Source organism: Micrasema longulum, unplaced genomic scaffold, assembly GCF_059751315.1.
Source record: "Micrasema longulum isolate JH-2025_06_02 unplaced genomic scaffold, ASM5975131v1 h1tg001767l, whole genome shotgun sequence".
In the NCBI taxonomy this organism is placed as follows: domain Eukaryota; kingdom Metazoa; phylum Arthropoda; class Insecta; order Trichoptera; family Brachycentridae; genus Micrasema; species Micrasema longulum.
Window position 1 is genome coordinate 254,238 of NW_028278942.1, and position 21,296 is coordinate 275,533.

Genomic DNA, 21,296 nt, shown 5'->3' on the forward strand with positions numbered 1-21,296 from the left:
TGAATTCGATTGATAGGTAAAAGGATATGTACATATTATATTGAAAATGGAATTTGTTGAATTTTATTGAAGATGCAGAAATAGAGGAAGACCGAGAAAGACATACAAATACTTGGAGATGGACATGTTAAAAGTCAGAATAATCGGCGCGCGTGCATGAGAAGATGTATGAATGTAGAGGAAGCGAGATATGTATGTATGTAAAGATAGAGTGATGTGGCGTTCTATCCTCTCTGCCTACTCTTACGGGGAAACGGCGTGATGTTTTGTTGTTGTAAACCAGCAATATTTTTTTGCCGTTGTTAATGCTATTCAATCAGAACTTGTAATGCTAATGCTAAAAATGCCATCACTTTACCGACTGACCTCGATGTAGAGCGTTTTTTTTTAGTAATGGGATACTGGGTCTAATTTCTAGATCTGTTTACGTCCAGTACCTTCATAATATGTAACTCGTGAGTAGTGAGTAGGCCTCTAATGTTCCTAAACTATAGCTCATGGTCTGTGTAACATTGACCGAGAAATGATACTTTGATGGTGAACCACATGTTATTCATTAGCAGTACCAAGTTCAGCCGCCAAAATTGAAAATAAGTGAAATGAAATGCCTCCATTTTAGAATTAGTTTCAATTTTGAATTATGTGCTTTACCACTAAGTTATTTATTAAATTTATCTATCCTTATTAAAATTATTATTTTACTTTTTGTACATAATGTTAATTGTACATTGACGGGCCTATTGTCAAATGGCAATTTCTTCCAACCAACCAATAAAATAAAAGTTTTATTTTTATAATTCAAGTATATTCAATAGAAAATATAGATAAAAAAAGCTAATTATATTTAAAAATAGAAATAAATGTATTTGTCTATAAATTACCTTAAAACAATACCATTACTCAATGGGAAAAGGGGAAAAAGAGGATAGAGGAAAGGAAGAGAGATTAAGGAAGCGAAAGGAGATGTTTCTTCAGACGTGATTTAAACAGAGATACTGTAGTAACATATTTGATGGTGGATGGAAGATGATTCCCCAGTCGAGCTGCATGGACACTATATGAGTTAGAGAAGAAAGAGGAATTGTAGATGGGTATTAAGTGAGTGCTTTGAGAATTAGAACGAATAGGTAAACCATGAACTGAATGGCGTTGAATTATTTCACGCAGGTATATAGGAGCGTCAGGACTACATTGAACTATAATCTATACCAGCTAGACCAGCTCAACTTTACGACATACATACATAATAATTTTCTGCTTGCCATCATCATCATCCCTTTTTCCGTAATTTGAGATGGATACACTCAAAACTAGTCATGAGTGGACTTAAGGAAATATTATTTATTTGGTTATTCATTATTTTTTTCTCATTATGAATCGCTTTTTTAATTTCTAAGATTTCTAAGTTGTCTAATTTTAACATTTTGTTTTCAACATGAAGAACTTTTAATCCGGAGTCTATTAAAATTATGATTATTTTCTATCAGATGGTTTGCGAATTCAGAAAAATTATTACTATATTATTATATAGGCACCTTAAGTGTTTTTTTACTCAATATATAAAAAAGTTGTCAAAAACAAGTTGTTTTATTTATTTTATTTTAATAAATAATTATGTTAGTGCTTCAAATATAAAATTTGGAAAAAAAAAGTACATTATGATATATTTTGAGTTTGTCCAAATTTTTGTAGACAAAGACTGGATTCAACTCCCTGGGGAGCTGTCAACATTTTCATATTACAACAGAGATGAAGAACATTCTAGAGAAGGTAATATAAAGGTTTCAGCTCTTTAACTTCACACACATCAACAGGTGAAAAAAATAAAGGAGTATAGATTTTCAAATATGGGCAGAATGGTGAATATTACACAGTGTGTTAAGAGTGGCCACTTAAACCAGCCAATGACAGGTCATAAGCTCTGTAGATGCCTAGACTTCTCTATTACCTTATCTTAAACGTTCGTTTCCCCCGTTGTAATAACCAAATATTTCATTTTGATGGCCAATTTCAACGAGTTGTAAATAACTCACTATTAGAAAATGGGAATCAAGTTGGGGTAGAGTGGGATTCAAACCGCGGACCTTTGAGCCGTGAGTCCGAGACACTAGCCACGGGACCACAACCCGATTAAAATATAAATTCTTAGTTCTTATTGTATTTATACAATATTGAATTTTAATATTTTTTTTGTTTTTGAATTTTTCAATATCCTATCTTTATATATTATATTCTTCTGTTCGCGTATTGTCACCAAACTCCTCCTAAACGGCTCAACCGATTTACGTGCGGTTTTCAGTGAAATATAGATCTTTGCGCTGTGCGTGTTCGTGGATATTAAAATCTTAAAGCCAATATGTAAAAAATAAGTAAAGAGCATAAATGTTTTATTCATCGATCTACCAGAGCTGCATTTGAGGAGAATGCATTTACAAAAAAATGGAAAGATGTTGTTTTTTTTGTTTATAAAAAAAGTTTGTTTTTGAATGTTTACAAACGGCATTTATTTTTTGTGGATCTCAATCAGATTCTTTCCTTAAATTCCTTATTATTTCTACCCATTTATTTCTTTTTATTGGATTTTTGTAATTCTTAAATAATATTAAATTCAATACATTTTTAAAAATCGTATTCTTACATAAGTACATCCCTCTGTTGGTGAGAAGATCGGAGTTTGACGTTTGCAAAAAGGATGCCATATTTGAAAAAATATGTATTTTATGTTTTGGAATTCAACCATTAACAAGTACCTAGGTTCCTACTTAAATTAAATATTTGAATATTAACAATTTTTAGTTTTGGAATATAACCACAAACAATTATCTAAGTACCTACTTATCAATGAAAAGTCTTTTTCCAGGCAAACCAACGTTCGGGCAGGACAACGTCTGTCGGGTCCGCTAGTATATAAATAAATTTACGCATTGTGTGCATTCAGCTTCTTAGGTAAAACTATGTTGAGCGGAAACGTATTGCAAAAACTCCAATATTTTTAGTCCTAAAAAGTCAGTGAAACCGATACCATGGTACGTATTCTGATGGGAAGTAAAAATTTATCTTCAATTTTATCTACAAAGTAAAATTGAGTTTTCTGTATAAAAAATACAATATGTTTAACCATTGTGATAGCGAAAAGGACTTTTGCTAATGGTACCTATACCCATTCAAAACTCCATCAGTTTCAAGGTGACATAATAATTATTGGTGTTGCAATAAGTTCACATGGGCCATGAAAAACTTGGTATCCATTGTGTGAAGCTGGTTCTGATTTCATCATCATTTCAACTCACCTCCAAAATAATAACGTACATTCGACACAGAAACAAGTTCAATTAATTAAGAGGAAAGGCGGTGGCTTATAAATTTGAGTTTTTCTGTCGCTCTCTCGCAAATGCCTCTCCGATACTGCGCAAAAAAGACAACAGAAAAACGGACTAATTTTGCATAACTAAAATCGACGTTTCGTTTTCCCGTTTTCCGCAACTCAAAACTTAACCGATTTTAAGTTTTGTATTTCTGAAATAACTCCGCGTGTGACGTCAGAGGCTTTCTTCCGCTTATTCTCGATCAGTTCTGTCCATTGGTCCATTCACGGCAAGCAAATCGGAAATCTTCAATATCTCTCTCATTATTAGTTGATTTATATGAACCAGTGACATTGTTCAATGTACTTAGTTCGTTTTTATCAAATTTTTTTCGTACATATTCAGGAAACTTTGCAGTACAATTTAATCGTCCAATTTTTACCGCGCGCAATAAAACATTTATTGTATCTAATTTCCCGTACTGAAGTTCCTCATTGGATCTACTTGGATCTTAGGACCCACCATTCGTTGAATTTAGTTCTAAATATATTCTGATCAATTTATTATGCATCTCTTTTTCGGTAAAATCCTCATAAAATAAAAGCATCCATGCGAAGTAGATACTTCATAAAACGGTGCTATGTATTGTAATTTGATCATCATTATGATTACAATTCTCATTCTTCCTTCACAATTTTTGCTAGCGTCGTAATCTTGATAGTCATTATAGGAAAATCAATTTAATTTGCGAGGACATACTGTAAATTTATTTAATGATGTGCTACTGACATTCGAGAAAGTTTGTACATTGACCTAAACTTGGATTATTCTAGCCATTAGATTTAACAATCTAATATTTTGATAGTTTTTTTTATACTCTTACTCATTTTTTAATTTGATTAATTGTAGATCATCTTCTAATGATCATAATTACAGTGATTCATAATGATTAGTTCTTGACTTTTTACTCTTATAGCATAAGCTGGTAAAATGATATGTTATTGAAGGCAACCTTCAAACTCAACAATTCTCAGGATCACACTAAATTGATATGCATCCATAAACACATTATCCTTCAAAACTCCAGCAGGCTCATTCTGTCACAATTTCGTTTCGTAAGTTCGTTTGTTCGTCATATTATATCCATCTCATTCTAACGCAATTAAAACCATATTTCGCTCTCGTTCCCTCTCGTACGATACTTATGAATTTACGAAACGAATTAGTTACAGCATAAGGCCAGAGCCCTCTGAGCCTTTGCGTACTTTACTGCTGTTCTTAGATATATTTTTATATAATGTTCCCTTCTATATTTTTATTATTCTTGCTCTTAAAATGTGTAACTGTACACCGTTCATTTTAATTCAACTCATTATGAATTGATTATTTACTTACTATTTCGCCTTTAGAAGTCAGGTTTAACAGACGATAATATTCTTCTTCGATGGCGCTTCAGCCTAAATGGAGCGTCGGCCTCCTTCAACCCTCGCCTCCAACTCCGCCTGTCCTCAGCCGCCTTATTCCAATTTGCAGCTTGTAGAAGCCGTGCTGCACCTTTCTTTACGTCGTCCTCCCACCTCAGCCTGGGTCTTCCAATCCTTCTTCTGCTCTCTGAATCTACTTTCATAGTTCGTTTTAGGTACCCGCGCATTTGGTCATGTCCAGCCCATCTCAACCTTTTGAAAAATAAACCTCGTATATTATTAGCAATATAGCAAACAAACATAATAAAGCAACTCCGATATAAAAAAAAGAAAAAGAAAAGCCCATCTCAACCTACGCAGTCTTATATGTGTTGAGACACTAGGGGGTTCATATCATCGGGTCATTGCCACAGTCGCGAATGTGCAAAATTATGATTTTGAGATTAGAAGTTTAGAACAGGTGTCATAAATCAATTTATATACTTACTAAACTTGCTTTTTATACTTAAATATCTAAGAAACCCATTGATTTTTTTAATTATTTAACATTTTACTTTATTTTTACTATCAGATTGTGGCAATGCAAGATTAAGAATTATTTTTATTTTTTGTACGGTTTTCGTATGGGGTTTGAAACGTTTTTTTTACTAACATTAAAATTATTTAATAAGTATCAACCATATATATATATATTTTTAAAATAATTTTAGTTTAGTTTTTTTTTTATTAAAAAAGGAAAGGACCAAGTGTTTTTTTTTTATAACGTGCTATAGATAATATTCAGTCAGAGGCACTGGAATCGCAAATTCACCACATTCCCCCTTTTTAGCGTAGTAAATTTGGCAAAACATAAAGATGTATACAATGCCTAAGTCTCAAAAGAAACATTCGTGAATTTGGCATTGCGTAGGTGGGTATTTAGTCAGATTTGTGAAATGGTAGGTGTTCAGATCTCGGTCTTTTATACAATTTCAAATTCCCTGTTTTGGTAGTGTGTGCTCTGTTTTAAATGAACCTTCGTGGCATATTAAACTCAATTGCAAAAATGCAGATTCGCTGACTTGACAATAGCCCGACGACGCTGTACAATCCACATTCGATAAAAATAATATGTTTTTAATTTTAATGTGTATATGTTTTCAATATTTTTTTTATAAATTTCATATTATTTATTAAAAATTAAAATATTTTAAATACAATATATATGTCCGCGTGCAGCGGCTTGCAACCCGCATGCCAATCATACAAATTTTATAGATTTATATTCTGCTATTAAAAAATGTATTCACTTGTATTAAGAACATAATTTATCAATCATTAAATTTGAATGAAAACTATTCTGTTTTGTAATCTGTTATTGTATTAATTTATTATTAACTGGATATAACCACAATAACCCACAATAAAAATTAATTATATTACAGAATCATAATTTATTAAATACCTATTTTGCTCAATTACTATTATTACTGTACTGATTTCCGATAAGAGTATAAAATAATAAACATGTATGTTCACGCCTACTTTAAATAATGGTTAGCGCATGCATTCGCATAATTTTTATAATACAAATATACAGTAATAGAGTATTTTACAAAGATGCATAATAATCTCCCATCAAGCTTTCTATATTCTGTCAGCATTTTTTTTTCTATCAGTATTATATGTCAGTATTTTATTTCTATTAGGTAACTTAGGACGAGTATTATTAAGAAATAATATATTTAGTTCAGTTTACTGGCAATGAGAAAGTTCAGTGATTTTTTAATTTTTTTATTTGTCAATAGACTATTCAACTAAGCCAATTTTTATATATCATATTATCAGCGGTACGATTTTTTTTAGTTTTGTGTTTCTGAAATAACTTCGCGTGTGACGTCAGATTCTCTTCCGCGTATTTTAGATCAGTTTTGCCTAATGGGTCCATTGACGCCGAGCAAACCGAAAATCTTCCATAATTCTCTTATCATTGGTTGATTTATATGAACCATTAACGTCGTTTAAACTAATATTTGCAGTACCATTTAATGCTCCAATGTTTACTGCGCGTAAGAAAACATTTGTTGTATCCAATTTCCCATAGGACTGCAGTTCCTCATTACCTTTTTCTTTATTTTTTGTTCAGTTTGTATCGATCTAAAATATTTTGTCACCAATTTGGTTTGTAGCAATGTTCCCATTTGGGGATTTCCAATTTCCCATTCCCACATCACCACGTATCGAGTCAAAATCAAAATCACGCATATGTCTCCAACAGTTGTCATTTGACACATTTGTCATTTGTCCAAAGTGGATTAGTTGCATTTTTCTCGGATCGATAAATTTGTGATTGTATAATTAAAACCGCGAGTGATTACTATTTTCCTATAAAATTACACGATAACATGCCACTTTGATTAAACTACAATCATAAATGTGAAAAATAAGCACACTTTAATTAAAATAACGGTTTTTCCCTTTTGCTCTTAACATAACATTGGTACAATGACGAAAATAAAAGTTGTGTTTAGAAAAGCTGTTAACATCACGTATTTTTAGGTTAGAAACGTTATTGTGAGGGCGTTTTCTCTTGTGAAATGAAAAGAAAAATCGGATCTAAAGGCCCATTTCACATGTATAGATGAATGGCCTCCATGGTGTTGTGGTTAAGACGTTTGACTCATACACGGAAGGTTCCGGGTTCGATTCCCGGTAAGAACACAAAAATTACATATGATTAACTCAAGCCTGAGTATTCTGTGATGTAATTCACCTGTTGTGGTGCAAATTAATAAATAAATAAACATCGTCTCAATCATCCCGGCCCGGTAAAATTAGAGTAGGTGAATACTTATTTTTTTAAAATTTTTATTTAAATCTTAAAGTAGGGCACACATATCATACATATTGTTATGTGTGTTCTAATAATAACATTGCAAATATATTTAATTTATAAATTGTTTATCACATATGTCTTGACCATTATTTTAAATTTTGATATGTTTTTTTCTTCATTAATATTTTTTCCATTTCGTAATACTTTTTAATTGCTTTAAATAAAATCGAATTTTGTGACTTTGCCTTTTTCCTAAATGGAAGTCTAATTTTGTTCTTTTCTCTAGTATTGTGATCGTGTTCATGCTGGTTCCGATCAATTTTTTTCCAAAATTCTGTTTTTTTATTAAAGTTTATAATTTTATGAACAAATATCATTGTATTGTAAAATATTCTTTGTTTATATGTTAATAATTTCATTTCATTTACCATCGACTTTACTTTACTGTGATTTTTCTTGATAAATATTAAGTATGTTACTTTTTTTCGTTTAATTTATTTAGCTTCAACTCGCAGGTAAAAACGTGCAAAAAAATCGACTAAATATTAGTCGTCCTCGTGGTGTTCGGCTTAGTGCATTTTCTTGCCATGAAATATATAAAATATTTTGAAAAATTAATCAATGCGATAAACATCAATCCACGTTATTTTATTTTATCGGGCTGGTCGGATTTTTACTGGGGCGTGAAAACGGTCAAAGGGTTACCGACAGTTTCATCTTTTTACAATCATTAACAATAACTAAATATATTTCTGCGGTTAAAAATAAACAACTATTAATTTAATAATTACATCAATAAACAAAAATGCATATACCATAAAGTATAATACATCAATGTGTTCATTGTATATCTATTTCGTTTGTCGACTTGCAAAAGCATTTCGTTAAGAAAATGCCCTAGTCGTAAGACAATTTTTGTTATGGCCGCATTCAATTTCTCTCTAAAACAGTGGTAAAATATGAATTCTTAATATTTGTTAGTATTTTTTTTACTGAAAAGTTTTCATAAATTGATAAATTGAGTTTCTATTGACAAACAAAACACATTTTTCTCCGAAAATTCAATTTACTTAAAAATTTTTACGAAATTTGGTCCACATTTTGCCTCTATTATCGCCTGTGCTCTTTTCGACATGCTTCCAATACAATTTCTGCCTTTTCTTTGAGTCTACTGTTATGATGCCATCTTCATATACAATAATTAATCACTTCAAAGTTAGAAAAAAAGGATTATATGTGAATATTTTCAATTTCATAACGTGGCCATAAAAAAATGTCATACGACTCTAAGTCAATACAGTTAAACAGTTGCACTGAAAAAGTATTTAAAAATTTATCTTATGTAAAATACAAAATAAATGTAAACGAACCCCTCTCTTAACCTAAACACGAGTTTTTACTCTATTAGCCAAATAGAAACGTTATTTTTTATTATGTATGTGCAAACCATTAGAAATTTTATACTTATTTGGTCAATTAAAAAAAAAAAAAATATGAAAAATAAAATTATAAACATCAGGAATTATTTGCATGTTAAATAGTATACATAAGCCTACATATAAAACGAGTTAGTTAGTAAATCAATGAAATCAAGCTACAATTAAAATATATATCAGCATATAAAATATTTGCCAAAATATATTAAGTTTCTAATGTAAGCAGCATTGTAACCCGTCAGATTCAAATAGACTTTTCAAACAATGCTTTCAAAACTAGCACCTGCCAGTTTCAAATAAGATACCCATGTTAATTCATTAGTAATAGAAAGTACTTTATGGTTAAAAAAAACATTGAAAACGAGAAATTTAGTTATCGTCACCCTAAATTGTAAAGCTTGTAAGTCCACAAATAGTCAAAAGTGATGTTTTGGGGTTATCTGTTAGGACTTTAAATAATCTTCCCTACAATTCGCTACTGAAGTGAAAATTGTTTTTACTCTCGCTCGAAAAAGCAGGCTTATTCCATAACAATTTCGTTTTGAAAGTTCTTTCGTTTGTTGTATACCCATCTCACTCTGACGCGATCAAAATCGTATTTCGCTCTTGTTCCCTATCTTACGAAACGAATGAATTAACGAAACGAATTATGTAGTTACAGAATAAGGCCAAGGGTGAGTTTGGGATTTACGAATTTTACAAGTTAGGCCGACGTTATGTTAAGATAAGGTTAAATTTAAATAATTGCTTCTTTTCCGTCACAATTGATCAAACGGGTTGCATGAAAAAAGGAGATAAACAAACAAATTATGACGAAACTACAATTTATTTAACTTTTTAAAAATCATCCATTTTTTTCTGTGCAACTGGCCCTAACTTAGCTACCCAATAGAAATAGCATTCACGTGCCGAGCGAATTAATTTTGCGTGCTAATGAAATGTAGTAAATTAGCATCGATAGAATAATGTAAAAGTTGAGCTGACTGCTGACTTTCCACCTTACCGCGCGCAGGAGACTTCCAATGAGCCTCATGATGCGCGCCATCTTCGCTGCGGGCGGCTTCATGCGCGTGCGCGTGCGCGGGACGGCGCTGGTCTCCAGTACCGAGGCCCCCATCATCTGCGTGGCTCCGCACTCCAGCTTCTTCGACGCCCTCATCCTCGGGTACTGCGGCTCGTCCAGCGTCGTGGCCAAGGCGGACACAGCTAACCTGCCGCTGTTCGGAAGTACGCATCAGACCCTTACTGGCTGGCTTTAGCTATCCCCCGCACACGTAATACTGGAAACTTAACTCTTAAAATGCTGTGCTAAAAAATCACTTTTAATGCGGTGGTGTAACATCGTGTTTTATTAAGCAAAAGTTGAAATATTTTAAAATACTTGTATTTTAATTAAAAATAATGACAAGTAAGTGTATACACTGGAACCTCGTTTTACACGTTTTTTAAATATCTCGGTCCAAAAATTTAATTAGTTTTTTTAAAACATTAATATAGGTATCAATGTGTAATATAATTTTAGGCTATTTGTTATTGAAAAGCCCTACATCGCTCTTTTACTTGGCGTATAATATATTATTATAGTTGGACAATTTTTATAGCGCCGTTTTTGTGAAAATCACCTCATGGGTGCTTTTTAATAAATAAATATCCCTGCACGTCTTGCATCTACAGAGCGCATGAACGGTAAGAAATCTAGCTCTCATTTAAATACATTGTTTTCATTTGAAGTTTAGTATTAGTGGATATTGAAATAAATAAAAAATACTTATTTTCATAAGTTCGGTTATAGCAAATCTTGCAGCTACTGAGCGCATTGACGGTTGAAATTCTAGACCTCATTTACAAAATGTAGGTATTTGATAGTTGATGACGTTTACATATTTAAGCTAGATTATCAATCGTCTTGCAGCTACAAAGCGGACGAGTGGAATTCCATCAACTTAAAATTATATCAATAAATTTTTAAAAATAAACATTTAGCAGGGTAGATAATTTGTCAAATGTTAATGTTAAAAGGTTACTTAACTTGATAGTGATAGTAAATATTATTTTTAGGTCCTGTTATATTTAAGAAAAAAAAAAGGTACAGTAAAATAAATAATATAACAGTAAATAATATTTTTTTACACGGTTTTGTGTGAAACCTTTCCTTAGTGTAAAAAGAAGTTCCAACATATACTATTTAATCATATATTTTACATAACATAGCACAAAAAATAATTATATAATTTAGGCCTGTTTTAGCAAAATATGACTTCATTACTTAAAAAAATAAAAGAGATATATCAAGTCTTGTATTCTTTATAAACTCATGTGACATCAAAGCCACAAATACCCTTTGTTTATTCTATACCCATGATTATACATCCTTTTTATGTGTCTTATCCACCCGATTTTCTTATTCAGGATTTTTACCTGAGAACAGCTATCAAGTCGAAAACACTCGTCCGGGGCTCTGGTTCTATTTTACACAGAACTGAATTCTTTTTCCACTTGCACACAGATACACTAATCTATAACGACCTACAAAATATTTATTTCTTTTGTAGATTGTTTGTAACATATAATTCGTTATTTTAATTACCCACCATCGAATATTCCTTGTTTTATAAAATAAAAAGGCCTTGATGTTGTTTATTTTTAAAATAATAAATCTTATTTAAAAACGGTTTGATACTTTAATCCATTTAGTTATTTTAATATACATGCGCAATAGCTTTTTCACTAGACTGGTTTTCTAGCTTTTACTAGCTTTTCAGTTTTACGCAAATGTAATTCGTAACCAGTATTAAATATTGTGATTATAACTATTTTTGTTAGCATTTCAAATAGTTTGAAAATATAAAGTGAAACTAATTAAGTTATTATTGATGGTTTTCCACCGCAGCAAATTTTTTTAATTTTTTTTAAAATTCGTATTATATAATATTTTTATAGATATGATTAGATTTATTTGCTACATAATTATCAAATCAATTATTTTGATTTATTTAAGTAGTAACTGTGCTACAACAACTGTTAATAGATAATTCATTAAGTTTCCAGTATTACGTCTCAAGTATTTAGTGTTTGTCTTGATTTTGTGTTCCCGTTTGTTTTTAAAAAGTTTTTTTGTATTTTAAAAATAATACATGTAATTGAAATATTTACAGTGTTTTTTTTTTTAAATAGTGGAACCCTTGCATGCTTATTTTGTAGCGTGGAAGCTTTCTTTCTACAGAATTTTATAAATGTGTTTCTACCTATTTGCATGTAAATAATCATGTATCATTTTATCATAATTTATGTATTTTTCAAGTATTATTTTTGCCGGCTTATGAAATTATGCTAATAGTTTACTGCAATGCACCCTCTGAACCTAACAATTTATAATTTACAAGTGTAATTTAGATTGCCTTTATCGATCATCTTTTTCACTTATTTTGTTTATATACAAGATCACCATTTTCCGTGAATAGTAAATATACAAAAATAAGGTAATTCAAAATGTGTATCTGAATAATAGGGAAATATCACATACTTCGAATACCGATAAAAATATATGAAATGGAATTAAGAAAAAATAATTGTATTTCTAAAATAAAGATTGGGGAGAAATGTTTTCATACATAAATTTAAAAAAGAAATTATAGAAATGACATGTTTGGCATTGATAATTGTGAAGTCCAGATTCGTGACGATGTTCTAAAATTTTTTAACGGTTTATAAAAAGTTAAAAATAAACAAAATCGTGACGTATTAGGGTCGTGGCCAATGCAATGACTGTCTTCGCGGGAATTCACAGCTATATTTTTTTTTTTTGCTACTTATAAGTGTAAAATTATTTTTTTTACTCTACAGTATTTCATGGACCCTTATTACTTTAAAATGGAAAAAAAAAATATTTCCCTATTGGGTTTGTTACGGCGGCCTCCGTGGTGTAGTGGTCAAGACGCTTGACTCACGCACGGAAGGTTCCGGGTTCGATTCCCGGTGAGAACACTAAAATTAAAAATGTGATTTTTCTCAAGCCTGGATGCTCTGTGATGTAATTCACCACTGTAATTAGGCCTCCTGGCCTGTTGTGGTGCAAAAAAATGTTTATGTTTAAATGTTTTCCCGTGGTATTGCAAACTCCGGATTAAAGGCCGCGCTTTTCTAAAATCTTTTCTTTGTACAATATTTATTCTGTTTTTTTTTTAATATAGCTTTGTTAAAATCGTTTATATTATTTACAATTTAATTAATTGCTTTGTTTATACCTTCTGGTGTTACTCTTGTAAATGCCCATAGAGCGTTTTATGAAATGAAATAAAAATATCTACAGTAATTTAAAGCTAGCTGAAAATGACCACAAAATTAAAATATTTGGCATTATTTCTGGGTTACTCGGTCGGGATAATCTAATCATTATCACTTTTAATTACTTTTACTTTTAATTACTTATATTATATATGTATAAGCTGCTTGTTGTATGCTGACGATGCAGTTCTGTTAGCAAGCAGCAAGGCTGATTTGCAGCAAATAGTCTCTAGAATGTATGATGTATGCCTGGAGAGCGAATTGGCGATGAACGAAAGTAAGTCAAAAGTGATGGTATTTGAAAGGGATAGTGAGGTTACTGACTGCATAATAAATGTAAACAACGAATGTCTCAAGCAAGTAGAAGAATTTGTGTACCTGGGAAGCATGTTTTCAAGAGATGGAAGAGTAGAAAAAGATGTTGAAAGAAGAGTGAATGCGGGCAACAAAATGAACGGAGCACTAAGCACAGTAATTTCTAATAAAAATATGTCAATCGAAGCTAAACTGGCAGTGCACAACGGAGTTTTAGTCCCAACACTTATGTATGGAAGTGAAACATGGAACTGGCAGAGGAAGGATGAAAGCCGAGTGAACGCGGTTGAAATGCGATCTCTTAGACGAATGTGTGGGAAATCAATGTATGACAGGGTTACGAATGATGAAATCAGGCGAGAGTGTAAATCTGAGACAAGTATAATTGATAAGATTAAGAAAGGGTCTCTGAGATGGTTTGGTCACGTTTAACGAATGGACGACGAGAGAATGGTAAAACAAGTATATATGGCAAAAATGAACGGCAACGTTAGACGAGGACGACCAAGGAAGACGTGGCATGATCAGATAAACCAAAATCTTAAGTCTGGTCATGTCAAAAGCAGACAGAACCGAAGGGCATGTATGACAAGATGTATGAATGTGGAAGAGGCTAGGAGTGTATGCCAGGATAGACGTGTGTGGCGGTCCATTCTCTCTGCCTACCCCTACGGGGAAATGGCGTGATGGTAGTAGTAGTAGTAGTAGTAATGTAAATAAAATCAATATATTGCTGCTCTTACTATAATGTGTCATTAATTTTGAAGATGTTTTTTAAATTGACTTAAATTTATTGTCTTATATTTCACTTAAAGATCCTTCTCGTCGTTTCTTTGAATCCCTTAAAATAAATATATGTATATTTATGTTTTTCCTTTTTTTTTAAAAAATGTTATTACTATTTTATTTTATTTTTACATCTGAGCATGTTTTTCATTCTTTATTTCAATTCTTAATTTTTAATTAATCTTACAAATTTTCTTCATTTTTAATATTATTTCCGTTTGCACTCAAACTACTACAAACTTTAAAATATATTTTTTTTCACTTTTCACCTTCAACCTTACATATAATTGCTTTATAATATGGAAACTTCACTGGTCCATTAGAATTAAGTCTGATTGTGTAAAATATTAAACTTTGTATCTGTATGTTTCCTAAATAAAAGAAAATAAAATAAAAAAATAAAAAAAATAAAATCTCTTTTGTTAAGTTTTTCTATATTATTTGATCGGGTTGTGGTTCCGTGGCTAGTGTTGCGGACTCACGGATCAGAGATCCGAGGTTCGAACCCCACTCTTCCTCAACTTGATTTCCATTTCCTATAGTGAGTTATTTACAACTCGTTAAAATTGGTCACCAAAATTGAAATATTTCGGTAAATTATAAGAACGCTAATATTGATGTTTTTGATAATATGTACCTATACCTAGGCGTTTTTATTGATATTTTTACTAAAATATTTTATTTATATAAAACGAATCTAATAAATGTCAATCCACTATGATTTTACCGTGCCGTTTAAATTAAGATTGGATATCACGCGCCTGGTTTGTTTATTTGGAAACTCTTGTAAAATTGAACAGACTTTAATCGTTTTTTTATTTTGTTGTGACCTCTTGTTCTCTTCGTTTGGGAAAAATTGGACACAACATGTCAACACCCAATAAATTTATAGCCATCGTTTCAAACCCGTTACCACAAAAGAAATGTTGCCATTAAAATTTTAAAAATTGAATCAATTTGTAACTGTCTGAAATTAAAATGAGAACATACTTTCTTTTCCATCCAACCTCCAAATGGTCGTTTTGTAACAGTCAAAAGATGACGAACGATGGTATTTTTGAATTTAATTCATTTCAGTATTCCTTTTTCGCGTGGTGCATAGGGCACTGCATTCGTACACCAACAGCTGCGTATCTCGATATTTTTGTTACATGAATGTGAGATAGTCAGTCTAGCGGTTCATCGAGTCCTGCATGGTAGTCAAACGCGCTGACTATTTGACCGCGAGGAGAGCAAATATAAATTCATCATCATTATTCCCTATCCGCACCTTGTGGTTCATAAGGCACTGCATAGGTACACCAATCGCAGCGAATCTTGATAAAACAAAATTCTTAGGTAAAGGTAAGATGATCAGTCTTACACTTCAAGTGTCAGTCCAGGGACTATGAAATGTTTTAGTGTAAAAACACAATTTTTAAATAAATGTTTCATGTTACAACAGGCCAGAAAGCCCAAGTACAGTGGTGAATTACATCGCAGAACACCCAGGCTTAAGAAAAATCACAATTATTTTTTTGTGTTCTCACCGGGAATCGAACCCGGAACCTTCCGTGTGTAAGTAAAGCGTCTTGACCACTACACCATGGAGGCCGCCATGTCGGGAATCGAACCTGATACCTCTTGCATGGTAAGCTAATGCGCTGACCACTACACCACAGGCCGACTGAATTAGCCAGAGTATAATATAATATGTATCTTAAAATGAATACTTTTTATAAAAAGAAATATTTGCGTTCTTATGATTGACCCAAATATTTAATTTTGCGACGAGTCGTTAATAACTTACTATTAGATAATGGGAATCAAGTTAGGGTAGAGTGGGATTCAAACCACAGACCTTTGAGCCGTGAGTCCGAGACACTAGCCACGGGTCTAAAATTATTATCTGTGTAAAAAGTAAATAAATCAAATTTTACCTAAATTGTAAAATTTATTCCTCGGCTCGGGTTTTCCCAGTGAGGAATACATTTTTAATTCAACCGTATAATTTATTTATTTAAAAGGACTTTGGCGGACTTATTGCTAAAATGAATATCTTCCAGCCAACCAAAAAACCAGCTGGTGAAAAAAAGAGTTGATCCAAAATTTGTGCGGAAAAACAAAATATGTATCAGAAGATACATACATAAAAAACCTAATTAATTGAAGAAGACCTTAAATAAATGTTCATATTATAATGTATTCTGGTGAAATATTAAATACGTAAATTAAATAATATATTTCAAAAGAGATGAACAACATTTTATAGAAGTCTATGCATTTACAGGCCTTATGATCTGTCATTGGCTGGTTTAAGTGGCCACTTTAATCACTGTAACAGTCACCATTCTGCTTATGTTTGAACATCTATATTCCTTCAATTCTTCCACCTGTTGATCTTTATGAAGTTAAAGAGCTGAAACGTTTATTAATGCGGGGGAATTCTGACTGAATTATTTCACCTACATACTAGGCAACGCCCGTCTAATAGGGAAATACTACTTTTTTTACAATTGTGAATTAACACGGGTCTATGAAATACTGTAGAGAATTTTTTTTTTTATATATATTAATGCTATTAAGCATAAAAAATATTTTGAAATTTATAATTTTGAATTCCCGCGAAAATGGTCCATTACAATGGCCACGCCCCTAATACGTCACGATTTGGTTAAATTTTGAACTTTGTGTCACGAATCTTGACGACGTCAAGGCCAAACATATCACGTTTTTTAGGGACATGTTTTTTTTTTTAAGTTAACCCATATTGATTTTGAAAATACAATTAATTTTTCTAAATCCTTTTCACATATTTTTATCAGTATTCGTAGCATGTGATATTTCCCTATTCTCACCAATCTATAAAAATTTGGACAAACTCAATACGTCTTTGATATAAATTATAGTTTGTTTTCTGATATTCCTATATCCAATAATTTTATTAGTTATTATAATATATATAAAATTACATATGACACTATTAATTATTATTTTCATGTCCCGACTTGCTAGATTGCATGTCAATGTCATTCATTATAATACGTTTTAAATTAGATTGTGATTGTTATAATATTTATGTTACACACTGCGTTCTGCAAATATATCCGTGACATTTCACATACATATTAAACATGCATATGTATATTTATTATTATTTTCTATTTGGTTTTTTTCTTTATAAATTATTACGGAGATTATCCTCATTTGTTGCTTTATTTTAATGATTAAAATTGAATTTGACACGCCATTTAATTGAAATAGATGGTTCCTTATTGTCAAATTAATGCTCGTTCGAAGAGCTTAAATGCAAAGGCATATCTGCGTATCTAACAAAAGTCTTGATTTTGCAAAACCGCTATTATTTCTATATTATTTACAAATGAAATATGGAAATAAAACTGGTTTTTTTACATTTTTAAATTAATAAAAGTCTATGAAATACTGCCCAATAAAAAAAAAATATTTTGCTAATTATTAGTAGCATAAAAATATTTTTAAATTTGTAATTTTAAATTCCCGCAAAAACGGTCATTCCATTGGCCACGCCCCTAAAACGTCACGATTCATGTTTATTTTTTCCTGGCCATTACAATTTGTTAAGAACATTATCACGAATTTCTACGTCAAGGCCAAAAACATCGCGTTTTTCTAGCAACGTATTTTTATTAAATTTATTTTTTATATTTATGTATGAAAATGTTTCTCCACAATATCCACATTGATTTCGAAAATACAATTAATTATTCTACATCCATTTCATATATTTCAATCGGTATTCGTAGTATGTGATATTTCCGTATTGCTGCGAGTGGCGGTAGCAAATTTTAGAGATTTAGATAAAAGTTATAAATAAGCTTTTTGCCACATTTTATTTTTATTCAATGAATTTTTTGTGAACTAATATTTTGTGTTTTCTTTCTTATTTAAAAATTTTCGAACGAGTGTATATTTGATTATTTATATGGCAATCAAAGTTGTGTATTGAATACAATGTAAAAATGTGACTACGGTGTATGTATTCTAATACTCCTTAAAAAAAAAAAAACAAGCAAATCGGTTCAGTTTTCGGTCAAATTTTTACTAATTTTTTTTTTACATTTATGTATGAAAACATTTCTCCGCAATATCCATATTGATTTTGAAAATACAATTAACTATTCTAAATCCATTTGATATATTTTTATCGGTTTTCGTAGTATGTGATATTTCTCTATTGTAAACTGGATTCCAAAGAAATAGCTTCCTTTTATCATCGACACGTGTTTTTTTGCTGCATACGAAACTAAATATTAGTAGGCGTTCAGTGTAAAATCACTCATCACACATGAGGTATATATCATATGTATATAACTGGTTATTTGCGAATCGGTTTTCACTAATAGAGCATAACAAGTGAGTGGTTTATTACTTCCATACTTTCTATTTCATTAATATTAATACTTACTTTATTGCGAACCTCATCAAATAGTAATATTCTAACTGTAACCTATTATTGCGAACCTTAAATTGTTTTTCAAAAATTTAAAAGATGCCGAGATATTGGATACTTTTGGGCGAACTTACGAGCTAACTCAAATGCATTCAGGTCATGGTGCTTTTCGAAAATAGCTGCCCTTGCGATGGACTCAGCTCTCAGGACGTCCTCCATATATTACACGATTGTCCTATGTTTGACGCCGAGAAGTTAAACTGCATGCAAATATGCGCACAATACGGCCAAATTTTTGAAAACCCTGAGGTAGTAATAAAAAATGAATCCACTGCCGAAAAATACATTGACTTTCTAAAGGCCATAGTTACAAAAATGAAAAAAATTAATGAAGGAATTGATTCAGGCCCGTGAAAAATAAATATTGTGCAAAATGTACATCCCAGGAAAAAAAGCTTTGTATGCATAAGCAAAGCAATGAATAACGGGAACAAGAGGAAAAAAAATATTCTAGCCTTAATTATACAATGAACTTATGATATTGTTTATATTATTTTAATACATGAAAAATAACATATGTCCAGTATCTAAGTTTTTTAATACAAGTTCTTTGTTGAAGTTCATTGTAATTTATTATAGAAATTAAAAACGAATTATAAAAAAAAGCCAGAACAACATAAGTATAATATTATGTACGTATTTAAACTCGTTAAAATGTCATTTTTACTGAAACCTTATAAAAGGACCTTCGGACGAAAATAAATTAGTTAATTTACCATTATATAAATTTTGGTTCTTTACGCTTACTGATTTTGTATATTAGTCGGCCTCGTGGTGTAATTGTGCGCGCGTTTGCCTACCATGCAAGAGGTGTCTGCTTCGATTCCCGACATGGTGTATATGAATTATTTATTTAAAGGGGTGTTTTCACACTAGAATATTTCATAGTCCGTAGACTGGTACCTGAAGCGTAAGGCGAATTCTAACTTTCATGAAACATAAATGATCAAGATACGCTGCGATTGGTGTACCAATACAATGCCCTGTGCACCATTAGGTGTGAAAAGGGAATAATGATGATTATGTGCGTATTGCTTTACTGAAGAAATTGAAGGTACTGAGAAAAACAGCTACATCTATTTAGAAAGGTAGGATTTTGTATAAATATATTTAATTTTGTCGTAAAAGCAATGAAACTTGTCACTGGGTATTCTAAATTTTTGGGTAGTAAAGCTTAAAACTTACAAAATTGTCTAGTATCATTCATTCTTTCGCCTATATTTGACCATCTGTATTGTTCGAATAATAAAATCGAAGTAGTTGGTGAATACGTATATTTAGGACACCAAGTCAAACTTGGTAATGATAACCAGTAAACGGACTTGCCAAGAAGAATAGGGCTAAGTTGGGCAGCTTTCAGCAAGCTATAATATTTTTTTGAAAATAAACAAGTTCCTACATGCTTAAAAATACAAATCTATTAATCGTACATATTGCCGGTGACGATTTACGCACGAGAAACCATGTTTGTAACACAGTAAAGTAGCCAGAAACTAAAATGCACGCAACGATCCATGGATAGACTGATGCTCGGTGTATGTCTAGGAGACAGAATAATACATGAAGAAATAAGGCGCCGAACTGAAGTCGTGGATATCATTGATCGTGCTGCAAAATTAAAATGGCAGTGGGCAGGACATTCGGCGAGGAAAAATGATGGCAGATGGACACCCAAAATTATAAAGTGGGGACCATAGGCAAGCAAAAAAAGTGTTGGAAGGCCACAGAAAAGATGGGTTGACGGCATTGCCGCGATAGCCGGTAAAACGTGGATGATGAAAGCTGGTGATAGGAAGGAATGGAGACGTTTGGAAGAGGCCTTTATTTAGCAGTGGAGAGAATAAAGCTGAAGAAGAAGAAAAATATTTTATGAATGAGGAAGTTCAGTGGTTTTTTAAAATGTTTTTATTTTTTAATAGACTATTAAACTAAGCCTAAACTAAATAAAAAAATCAATTTTTACGTATCGTATTATCAGCGCTATAATTTTTTAAAATTTTGTATTTCTGAAATAACTCCGCGTGTGACGTCAGAGGTTGATTTTCGCTTATTCTTATTTAGTTCTTCCCATTGGTCAAGAAACGACAAGCAGACCGGAAATCTTCCATAGCTCTCAGATCATAGGTTGATTCATATGAACCAGTGACGTCATTCTAAGTGGTGCATTTTTATTGAAATATTTTTTATGATTTTTCCCGTACATTTTCAAGAAACTTTGACCTACAATTTAATGCTCAAAATTTGTACCCCGCGCAAGAAGACATTTTTGGTATCCAATTTCTCGTAGGGCTGAAGTTCCTCATTCTAGAAGCTTCAAAGTTTATTGATGTCGATTAGATTTTAACGAATTATTTTTGCTACAAGGAAACGCATGTTTCATATCAAATTTTGGTTTTAAATGGTCAAATCTCTGTCAATTTTTTCCACAGTATACTTTTCTTGGGAAGCCATATTCAGCAG

The 21,296-nt window shown here is 31.6% G+C and overlaps 1 protein-coding gene across 1 annotated transcript in view; it reads left to right on the top strand.

Moving 5' to 3' along the window:
- Positions 1 to 21,296, top strand: part of LOC148274061 (lysophosphatidylcholine acyltransferase-like) — a gene marked incomplete at its 3' end in the record, with an annotated part of 114,999 nt that overhangs the window by 77,816 nt on the left and 15,887 nt on the right. The window contains exon 3 of the mRNA XM_088237691.1: positions 9,993 to 10,207. Coding sequence (XP_088093817.1) covers positions 9,993 to 10,207 — 215 coding nt within the window. The remainder of the gene's footprint in view (positions 1 to 9,992; positions 10,208 to 21,296) is intronic.